Source organism: Culex pipiens, chromosome 2, assembly GCF_016801865.2.
Source record: "Culex pipiens pallens isolate TS chromosome 2, TS_CPP_V2, whole genome shotgun sequence".
NCBI lineage: Eukaryota > Metazoa > Arthropoda > Insecta > Diptera > Culicidae > Culex > Culex pipiens.
In genome coordinates this window covers 179,766,999-179,778,397 of record NC_068938.1, presented here as the reverse complement: position 1 = coordinate 179,778,397, position 11,399 = coordinate 179,766,999, and the positions used below count along the sequence as shown (strand labels likewise).

The 11,399-nt window shown below is 35.8% G+C and overlaps 3 protein-coding genes across 3 annotated transcripts; 1 reads left to right on the top strand and 2 right to left on the bottom strand.

Annotated features, from left to right (window-relative positions):
* Nucleotides 1-1,778: 1,778 nt before the first annotated feature.
* Nucleotides 1,779-2,267, top strand: LOC120431614 (uncharacterized). The gene has a single exon (XM_039596722.1). The coding sequence runs from the start codon at nucleotides 1,779-1,781 to the stop codon at nucleotides 2,265-2,267; it is 489 nt and encodes a 162-aa protein (XP_039452656.1).
* A 637-nt stretch (nucleotides 2,268-2,904) lies between these two features.
* On the bottom strand, nucleotides 2,905-3,943 carry LOC120431617 (uncharacterized). The gene has a single exon (XM_039596726.2). It carries the CDS (start codon nucleotides 3,912-3,914, stop codon nucleotides 3,429-3,431), a length of 486 nt encoding a protein of 161 aa, XP_039452660.1. The 5' UTR covers nucleotides 3,915-3,943; the 3' UTR covers nucleotides 2,905-3,428.
* Nucleotides 3,944-9,361: 5,418 nt separating this feature from the next.
* LOC120431615 (AT-rich interactive domain-containing protein 2-like) lies at nucleotides 9,362-10,474 on the bottom strand. Its single transcript, XM_039596724.2, has 2 exons — nucleotides 9,819-10,474; nucleotides 9,362-9,758 (listed from the first exon to the last, which is right to left on the bottom strand). The coding sequence occupies exons 1-2, from the start codon at nucleotides 10,096-10,098 to the stop codon at nucleotides 9,694-9,696; spliced, it is 345 nt and encodes a 114-aa protein (XP_039452658.2). The 5' UTR covers nucleotides 10,099-10,474; the 3' UTR covers nucleotides 9,362-9,693.
* Nucleotides 10,475-11,399: the final 925 nt, after the last annotated feature.

Below are 11,399 nucleotides of genomic sequence, written 5' to 3'. Positions count from 1 at the left end.
TTTTGGAAATATGAAAAAAAAAAAACGTTTAAGTTTGACTTAGGTAGAATGCTGTAATAGTTGCAAAAATATAAGTTTTCTTTATTAATTTGCAAGTCGTAATGACCCTTTTATGAACTGACCCTCAAACTTACATCTTCCTTCGGGATTCGAACTCATTACAGTTAGATAACGAATCTGATTGACTACCAACTGATTCAGGCAGACAAAATGTGGAAATCGGAGGATTAAGTTTGTTGCAAATATTTTACAAAGCATTCGTCGATCAACCCATCCTTCCCCCATTATTTATAAAAATGGCTCGAAAAACCAGGAGCAAAAATATATTCAAAACTTTTAAAAAATGAAGATTAAGTGAAATCAGCTGAAATTAATTAAATATGCATTCCTCTGCATTGCAAATCATTTAAGCATGTTTGAGTTAATTAAAAAAATGAATTTTAGTGAATTTTCGATGAAAAAAAAATGTCGAAATTCTGGTTCTCAACGATTTTTCATTAGCCACACTTAACTTATTGATAAAATTACGCCTTTAGATGAACTGTTCAACATGTGATGTCACCATTTTTGAAATATAAAAACAAAACTTTTTTTTTCAAAAAGCACAGGTACATTCAGCTAAAAACTTTTTTTTTCAAATACCTGAAACAATAAAATCAATAATACCGATAGAAACCCGTTATTTTGTGGTTTCTATTATTTTAAATTGATTTTTTTTAAATGACAGAAATTATATCTTTTAAATTAAAATAACTTATTTTTTTTAAAACTTTTTTTTTTGTAAATTTGGCCCGCAAGCTCATTTGAGCTTCAAATTTGGCCCGGCCTCCAAAAACTTTGAGCATCCCTGTTCTATATAGTGGCGGATAGCCCAGCAGTAACAATACCCTACAAGTACGTTAAATCAAAGAGTCATCACAAAAAGGGCGAAAAAAACCATAATTATTTGACGAAAAGTTTATTAAATTTTATCATATCAAAAGAATGTTTTTACCTGAATCACACTCCTCGTTCAAATTGATTAATTTTTACACTTGAACTGATGAATTTGCCACTCGTACTCCCAACCATCGCAGCCAGCGTATGCTCCAATCCACAGACCAACTCCCTTCGTGTACAGACAGTGATTAAACTTCTTATTTTTGATGTGGAAGAATCCCCGCGTTCCAGCGTACGAAATGCTCCAGGTGGCGCCACCGTCGGTAATCTTCGACTTTGGTACCCAGGTGAATACGTAATTACCATTGAAGGTCTGCTGGGACTCGAACAAATCCTCCTTGAGCGAACCATGCGTGATCCTATACTTGTCACCTTCCCTCGTAATGACCCATTGCTGAGCTTTCTCGTCGTACGTTATATGGCGGCGATCGGCGTCGTGCTTTTTAGAACTGATCATAAATCTGTCGATCTTACGATTTCTGATCTCCACACATCCCACTGGAACTGATTCCGACTTTACTAGTATCGGAACTAGTACCAGAACTAGCCATAATAGAAGCTTCCAATTCATTGTTGGTGGCACTTGCTTGACCTGTGACTGAATCAAGTGCCCGATGGATTTTTTTTATAGTCTGAAAAAGACGACTGGTTTGTTTGAATAACCAGTAAACATCAAGATGTAACTGTTATATGATTGTAACATTTGTTCAAATGTACAAAGATAATGTATACTTCAAATGGTACGATATTAAAACATTTACAATTAGTCTTTTTCAGACTATAAAAAAGGGTTCCATCGGCATTTGATTCAGTCACAGGTCAAGCAAGTGCCACCAACAATGAATTGGAAGCTTCTATTATGGCTAGTTCTGGTTCTAGTTCCGATACTAGTGAAGTCGGAATCAGTTCCAGTGGGATGTGTGGAGATCAGAAATCGTAAGATCGACAGATTTATGATCAGTTCTAAAAAGCACGACGCCGATCGCCGCCACATAGCGTACGATGAGAAAGCTCAGCAATGGGTCATCACGAGGGAAGGTGACAAGTATAGGATCACGCATGGTTCGCTCAAGGAGGATTTGTTCGAGTCCCAGCAGACCTTCAATGGTAATTACGTATTCACCTGGGTACCAAAGTCGAAGATTACCGACGGTGGCGCCACCTGGAGCATTTCGTACGCTGGAACGCGGGGATTCTTCCACATCAAAAATAAGAAGTTTAATCACTGTCTGTACACGAAGGGAGTTGGTCTGTGGATTGGAGCATACGCTGGCTGCGATGGTTGGGAGTACGAGTGGCAAATTCATCAGTTCAAGTGTAAAAATTAATCAATTTGAACGAGGAGTGTGTGAATTTATATTCTTGAATAAATTCTTTTGCCTTTCTCACTGTGGCAAGGCTATAATCCTGCTCTAAAAATGAACTTTTCACATAAAGCTCATAGACCCACCTTCACGTACACCTATCGGCTTAGAATCGAAAACTGAACAAATGTCTGTCCGTATGTGGTTATGTGTGTATGTTTGTTACCAAAATTGTCACTCAGTTTTCTAGTTGCATTTGACTCGATTTAGGGTCCCATAGTTCGAGTTTCAAAATAAATCCAAATTATGTTTCGAAAAGAAGTGCAAAAGTTATTATACAAATGTGTGTTCGAATATAAGGTCGAATCGATCTGGCAACTCTTTCAATACTTTTTGAGGCGAGATTTTAACACTTGTACGCTCGGGTACTATTTTTCAGGTGGTTTTTTTTATCTTAAACATCTTTTAACTTTTGATAGAACCGACCAAATTGAACGCTTCCGGTTGCAAATGATCCGAAATTCCTTCTAGTTTACACAGACAAAAGGACGAAACATAAGGTTGAGGATTACCGGAGATATTCCGGATTGCACTGGGGTAGGTTTTTCGGGGATTTGTTTTTTTTGGGCAAAAATCATTTTTTTTACATCAAACAATGCTAAACTTTATCATTTTCTTTTATAACATGCCTTATAACATAGTTCATTGCAATTACTTGATGTAGGCAAGGATTCCGGGGACCATGGAACCGGTTCCAACTGGCCATCTGATGACCGAATGGTGGTATATTGCGCATTGGTGCATTCGTTAAATATGTCAAGCGGCACGAAATCGTAAAAAATCACTAACCCTATATTAGTAATTAAACCAGGGTATTCACTCGCTTAATTCTACAGTAGTTCATAAGATTGTTTTTATTCTTATTTGATTTTGATAAATTATTTTGAGAAAAATCGTTACAGTTTCACACAAACATAAAATTTCACGGGATTTCGCGGAAAAAGACAAATTTCGCGGATTTCACGCTGTCCGTGAAACCGTGAAATTTCACTAACCCTAGTTAGGAGTGAGGAAGGCACCAACCACGTAGGTGAATTAAGTTAGGTTTTCACTTTCAAAAAGAATGGAATCCTGTATTTTATTGATAATCAACCAATCAATCAATCAAATGAAATTTCATCAACATTAACATTCATTAACATTGAAAATTCTCCACTCGAATTTGTTGCTATTGCACTCAGGATAAGCGGCCACCCAGTCGCCAACCATTTTCGCGTACAAGCAGTGATTAAATTTCACATTTTTAATGTGAAAGTACCCATCACTGCTGGGGTAAATTCTCCACCAAGCCCCACCATCGTTGATGATCGTTTTCGGGATCCAGGTGAAAATGTAGTTCCCGTTCCATTTCTGCACCGATTCGAACAATTCTTCCTTGGTGCCGGCGTGCTTTACTGTGTACATGTCGTCCTTGACCTTCGTGATGATCCACGGCTCGCCCCATCTGTTGAACGACACGTGGCGACGATCCTTGTCATGGTGGTCAGATTTTATTAGCGCACCGGAATATGTCAATGCGCGGCTCTGGATCTTCACGCATCCCGTTGGGACTTGGGCCAAAACGATGGAAGTTAGGTTTAGAATGAAAATTAAGGTTCGTACTTTAAGCATGGTTTGCTGATCTTCCTTACTGAACAAAGTGAAACCTGATCTTTGTTTTATACTGCTTTGTACTAGTTTTTTCCATAAAAAAATCACCTGTTCAAACCACAAAGAAGAATTCAGTACAAACAAAAACAAACGTAAATTATTGTCTCGTTTATGTAAATTGATAGTTGTTTGTCTATGTATTCAATTTTATAACGCCTGATTTTTCACAGGGACCATCCATAAACCACGTGGACACTTTTTTGAAATTCCAGACCCCCTCCCTCGTATGCAATTTTCAAACAAAACAAAACTTTTTTGTATAGAGCGTGGAAATTGCTGTCATATGTGTGTTCGTTGTTGTGCACACAACAAAATCGCAAAACATTTTTGATAACATTGATTTTAAGCAGTTTAATCAATGATCAAAACAAAACCGATCGATGTTTTAAGTCGGCTTTGAGCGAAATAGCGCGGTCTCTCTGAGCCATTGCTGTACTGCCTGATTTGATTTGAGAGAGAGAGAGCACAAAAGAGAGTCTTTTGAGTACAGAGCAGTTCTCTCAAATTTCGGTCATTCGATTTTTTTTTGTATTTTTTAATCCGACTGAAACTTTTTTGGTGCCTTCGGTATGCCCAAAGAAGCTATTTTGCATCATTATTTTGTCCATATAATTTTCCATACAAATTTGGCAGTTGTCCATACAAAAATGATATGTGAAAATTCAAAAATCTGTATCTTTTGAAGCAATTTTTTGATCGATTTGGTGTCTTCGGTAAAGTTGTAGGTATGGATATGGACTACACTGGAAAAAAATGATACACGTTAAAAATTTTTTTTGTGATTTTTTATTTAACTTTTTGTCACTAAAACTTGATTTGCAAAAAAAAACACTATTTTTATTTTTTTTATTTTTTTATATGTTTTAGAGGACATTAAATGCCAACTTTTCAGAAATTTCCAGGTTGTGCAAAAAATCTTTGAGCGAGTTATGAATTTTTGAATCATATGATACTAATTTTTTTCAAAAAATCGAAAAATTGATCGCAAAAATTTTTCGACTTCATTTTTCGATGTAAAATCAAATTTGCAATCAAAAAGTACTTTAGTGAAATATTGATAAAATGCACCGTTTTCAAGTTAAAGCCATTTTTAGGTGACTTTTTTAGAAATAGTCGCAGTTTTTCATTTTTTTAAATTATTTCCCATGTTTGCCCACCTTTGAAAAAATATATTTTTGAAAAGCTGAGAAAATTTTCTATATTTTGCATTTTTAAACTTTGTTGATACGACCCTTCCTTGCTGAGATATTGCCATGCAAAGGTTTAAAAACAGGAAAATTGATGTTTTCTAAGTCCCACCCTGGGTGCTGAATAGAGGTTCGCAAAACGGCCTCAATTTTGAACTGTCAAAGTGGAACCAATTTACTGTTCGCCAAAAGTAGAGAGTATTGTGACCGATCTTTTTTTTTTTTTTTTGCAAGAATGAATTTTTTTTGGTTTTTGAGAACCTGGGGTTGAAGTCAAGAGACCTTAAGAAAGTTGAAGGCGTGGTCGTATTTTTTTTAAATAATTATGAATGGAAGTTGTTTATGGAGTCGATGCGGTTGTATCCATCCAGAAGCTGTCTTTATTGTTTGATTCCGTTCAAAAACATGGTTTAGTGAAAATCTTCACTGCTTGTTGGATCAGCTTCGCTAGAATTAGCGATGGTTTTTCGCTGGATCAGGAAGAGCTGCAGGATTCCAAAATCAGCCAGGGAATTTATTTGCGACATCACAGAATTACACTCTCGCTGCAGATCGTCGTCAACCGTAGAAAAGAAAAACCTCTTCTAACCGATCGAAACGCGACAATTTTCCAGCCAGAAATGCCAAAAACTAGACAAAATAAAACACAAACTACTGAATATAAAACTCATTTACCAGTAATAAAAAAATCATGCTTTTGCTTGAACATCCTCCTACTTTGTTGATGTAAACAAAGTGGGATCATTCGAAAATCACGTTACGCATCTTCTCTATTCATCACCCAGGTCCCACCCAAACAACCCACCATTTTCTAATGTCGATATCTCAGCAACTAATGGTCCGATTTTCAATGTTAAAATATAAAACATTCGTGAAATTTTCCGATCTTTTCGAAAAAAATATTTTCAAAATTTTTAAACCAAGACTAACATTTTAAAAGGGCGTAATATTGAATGTTTGGCCCTTTTGAAATGTTAGTTTTGGTTTAAAAAAATTGAAAATATTTTTTTCGAAAAGATCGGAAAATTTTACGAATGTTTCATATTTTAACATTGAAAATCGGACCATTAGTTGCTGAGATATCGGCATTAGAAAATGGTGGGTTGTTTGGGTGAGACTTGAGCAATTCTCTACGAAATCGGTATTTTTTCTTCAATTTTAATTTTTGTATTTTTTAATCCGACTGAAACTTTTTTGGTGCCTTCGGTTTGCCCAAAGAAGCCATTTTGCATCATTAGTTTGTCCATATAATTTTCCATACAAATTTGGCAGCTGTCCATACAAAAATGATGTATAAAAATTCAAAAATCTGTATCTTTTGAAGGAATTTTTTGATCGATTTGGTGTCTTCGGCAAAGTTGTAGGTATGGATATGGACTACACTGGAAAAAAATAATACACGGTTAAAAAAATTTGGTGATTTTTTTATTTAACTTTTTATCACTAAAACTTGATTTACAAAAAAACACTATTTTTAATTTTTTTATTTTTTGATATGCTTTAGAGGACATAAAATGCCAACTTTTCAGAAATTTCCAGGTTGTGCAAAAAATCATTGACCGAGTTATGAATTTTTTAATCAATACTGATTTTTTCAAAAAATCGAAATTTTGGTCGTAAAAATTTTTTAACTTCATTTTTCGATGTAAAATCAAATTTGCAATCAAAAAGTACTCCAGTGAAAGTTTGATAAAGTGCACCGTTTTCAAGTTATAGCCATATTTAAGTGACTTTTTTGAAAAAGGGCGTAATATTGAATGTTTGGCCTTTTTGAAATGTTAGTCTTGATTTGAAAATTTTGAACATATTTTTTTCGAAAAGATCGGAAAATTTCACAAATGTTTCATATTTTAACATTGAAAATCGGACCATTAGTTGCTGAGATATTGACGATAGAAAATGGTGGGTTGTTTGGGTGAGACTTAGAAAACATCAATTTTCCTGTTTTTAGACCTTTGCATTGCAATATCTCAGCAACTAAAGGTCGTATCAACAAAGTCCGAAGAAGCAAAATATATAGAATTTTCTCAGCTTTTCAAAAATATTTTTTTCAAAACTGGGCAAACATGCGCACTAATTTAAAAAAATGAAAAACTGCGACTATTTTCAAAAAAGTCACTTAAATATGGCTATTACTTGAAAACGGTGCACTTTATCAAACTTTCACTAAAGTACTTTTTGATTGCAAATTTGATTTTACATCAAAAAATTAAGTTGAAAATTTTTTACGATAAAAATTTCGATTTTTTGAAAAAATCAGTATTGATTAAAAAATTCATAACTCGGTCAATGATTTTTTGCACAACCTGGAAATTTCTGAAAAGTTGGCATTTAATGTCCTCTAAAACATATAAAAAAATAAAAAAAATAAAAATAGGGTTTTTTTTTGCAAATCAAGTTTAGTGACAAAAAGTTAAATAAAAAATCACCAAAAATTTGTTTACCGTGTATAATTTTTTTCCAGTGTAGTCCATATCCATACCTACAACTTTGCCGAAGACACCAAATCGATCAAAAAAAACCTTCAAAAGATACAGATTTTTGAATTTTCATACATCATTTTTGTATGGACAGCTGCCAAATTTGTATGGAAAACTATATGGACAAACTAATGATGCAAAATGGCTTCTTTGGGCATACCGAAGGCACCAAAAAAGTTTCAGTCAGATTAAAAAATACAAAAATTAAAATTTAAGAAAAAAGACCGATTTCGTCGAGAACTGCTCTACACTGAAAATACGCCACACTTTTTATTCAAGTGCCCAAATACTTGAAAGATACATCATAGATCTAATTGGTTTGTGTTTCAACATCAATCCAAACCACTATCAAATTCAAGTGTGTGGGCGATTGAATTTTTGGTATTTTTTGACACGTTATTTTCATTCGGGTGACTCAAGCTTTTGCTCATGAATTTGCCCCAGTGTTTTGAACTATTCAAAGAGATAAGGAAAACAATTGAAATTGATCTTACACACATAGCATAGCATAGCATAGCATAGCATAACGGGTCTGCACCACGCTGTAGGGGGTGCCACAATGGTCAATTCAATATTTTTAGACAATTTGATTGCTGCCCGGTACAACCAAGAATATCTAAGAACGTAAATTTCCACACTGTGCTCCAAGGCTACGCCCATACAGTCCCGTGGGGATTTGGGAGGGGATGTTTTTGTTGTTCACTAGTGGCAAAAGTGCAGGGAACCCATGCGACTTTTAAAAGTGAACGGAATATTTTTGGGAGGTTTGGAATGGGGGTTAGGGGAATTTCATCGGGCCGATGAAAATGGTTGAGTGCGTAATGTATTTAATGATTTGAATGTTTGTAAGTGTAAATGTGAGTCTGTAGTGTATTATCTAATAAGCATATAGTTTTGTAATAATGATAAATTATAAATATAATAAATATAGTAAATAAAATAAATATAATAAATATAATAACTACAATCAAGATGATTCCAGGAAGCTGTAAAAAAAAACAGTTATTTAAAATATAAATGCTCCAGATGGTTCCCATGCTGTTTTAGAAAGTTTCGTTAATTTAAGCAGTTTGATCATATATGGTATGAGGAGATGGTATATTACAGGAAAAGAATAGGATAAGGAATATTATGAACATTTAAATAAATCATATAGTGAGTAGACAAATTTACATGTAGACATTTGATTTAAAATAATTCCAGGAAGCTGTAAAAAATGAAAATAATTTTAAAACTAATACTCCAGATGGAAACACAAATTAAACAACAAAGACACAAGAATCCTAAAACGCGGCTTCGCACCTTCCACATAATTCGACATGAACACGATCACGAATACAGCACAAAAAGAACGCCATAAAAATCCATCTTCCCGGCGCTGCTGCTCACACGATAATCAATTGAAATTGATCTTACACACAAAGAAAAAATACTCTAAATTTAAAAAGATCGTTCGTTGGATTAAAAGTTCGCGTTGGTGAATATTCGTAGAAAGTTCAAACTTTTTAATTTAAAAGTTGAAAAGTTTTTGATACAATCATGCATTTATGGAACAAAATCGTTGTATCGGTAAAAGTGTTTTACTTTTAATTGGAAAAGAAACCTTTTATGGCAAGAATAAACAACATTTAATAATACAGTGTTAATTTCAGAAAAAAATGTGCTTTATTTTATATTTATTTTTAAAAGTTTTAAACAGTAAGTTAAAAAAAACATGTTGTTATTGTATTTATCGCTTCTAGTTAATATCCGAGTCCAAGCTGTACCGATTATTACGGTACGTTAACGGTAACTTCCGAAGACCCCAAGCTGGACGGTTCCGGATGGATGTTTCGACGCGCGACAGCAAAGTAGCGAACAGGATGGTCCATTGCCGGCCTTCATCAGAACAGGTTTGGAGAAGTTGGCTGTTGATTCGGGAAGGGTGGTCGACGTTTCCCGGCTGAGAAGTGAAGTGCCTGAACAGGGAGTTCCAGAACCTGGAAGCGCATCAGGAACATGGGGTTGATGAGGCCCTCGGAACGGAATTTGATTTCGAGCACTTCATCCTCCTTCCACAATGACACAGATTTTTCATTCTCGCTGTCCCCAGCTGAAACTGCGCCGTCGCGATGTGAGCGTTTGTGGGCGGGAAGTTGCTAAAAGAGATGGAAAGTAAGGGAAGTTGGCTAGCCACTGCACACATTCTCAATACTCACCGGTATTGTGAACCGCCGACATCGAGTGCAACATCCGCGCTGACCACCTCCGATTATGCCGCTTCTTGCCGTCCTCCTCTTCGTCGGATCCTTTCTCGTACTTGTCAAAAAATCGGATGTTATTCTTCTTCAACGCAATCTCCTTGTTCACGCAACGCGTCGGCAGCGCCATCTCCTCGATGATCTCGTCCCAGTCCTCGTGGGGATTGACCATCAACCACCATCCCCGGGTCACCATCACCGAATACAACCGGTTCGAATCCACATTCCTACCTCCCATCCTACAAAAACAAACAAAATCAATCACAAAACACCCAAGCTTCCTTCTAACCCATTCCGGTCGTGAAACAGCTGCAGGTCCTGCAGGAAGCTGCAGACATGGCCTTTTCGAACCCTCGACCTCGTCCCGCACAAGCACCACTAAAGCACCACCCTCCTTCGCCGGCGTTTCGCTGCTGCTGTTTGGCTTACGAAGGTGTCCGCACCCGAGCCTGGCTGCTGCCGCGGTCGGCTTTGATTCGTGTTCTGGACTCACCAGGCACCACCGGACCCACCAAAATGTTTGTTTACATTTGGAACTTAGGCGTACACGGTTGCACGAGAACGTCAAAATGAAAGAAATTATACAGTCGTATTAAAAATTAAGACTTTTGAATCAGTTAGTAAGGAGATTTTCAAAAACTGTAGCAGAAAAAGTTTTCATTTTTTAAACAAGAAAAAAACTTTCCCTTCAGCAAATTTTGACAACTTTTTAATTCAAAAGTAAGTTACTTTTGTCATTACAGTAATATTTTTTTGTGTGTAAGATCTACCCAAAACAGGCAATATTTAAAGTCAATGTGATTTTCCACTTGAATTTAATGTGTTTCACTGATTGATTTTAGCGTGACTTTTATCGAAGGCTAGAACCAGTAGCACAAAAAAACTCTCCCGTTTTCAACTGGCCGGCCGGCGCAGTGGTAGCGTGCACGACTAGCAAGCGAGAACCTGTATATCGCTTGTACGTACTATTATTTTTCAACACCGTTTAAAATTCAAGTGTTTGGCTATTGAAATTATTTCATGGCCAATCACTGAAATTTCAAGTGTTTTGCAATTGATATTTGAGTGCTCTGTATAGCAGGGCCAGATCGTGAGCGAAACACTTCGATGCGCTGTGGGAGTTTTGCTCAGTGTAGCGAATGGTGTGGACGTGACACACGGTAGGAAATCATCAGATCAGTTTTGAGTCGTGTTCGATTTGTGCTCGCGAGTGACCCTTGGTTTAGATTCCTTGGCCGACAAAAATCCATATTTTATGTTGGCCATAAGGAAGCCCAAACCGTGATAGGGTAGTCAAAAAATTAAGATTTTGTTCACTTTCGGAAAAAAATATGATTTTTTGTCATGAAGGGAAAAATTAAAAATAATAAAGGTACTATTACTTTCAATTAATTTTTGTCCTATGTAAATCCTATGAAAAATCATCCAAACTTCAAAAAATTATAGTGTTTTGGAATTGAGATGATGTCAGCTATCCATTGAAATTATAATTACATGAAAATTTCCATCAAATTTCGTATTTTTCCTGTATTTGGAAAA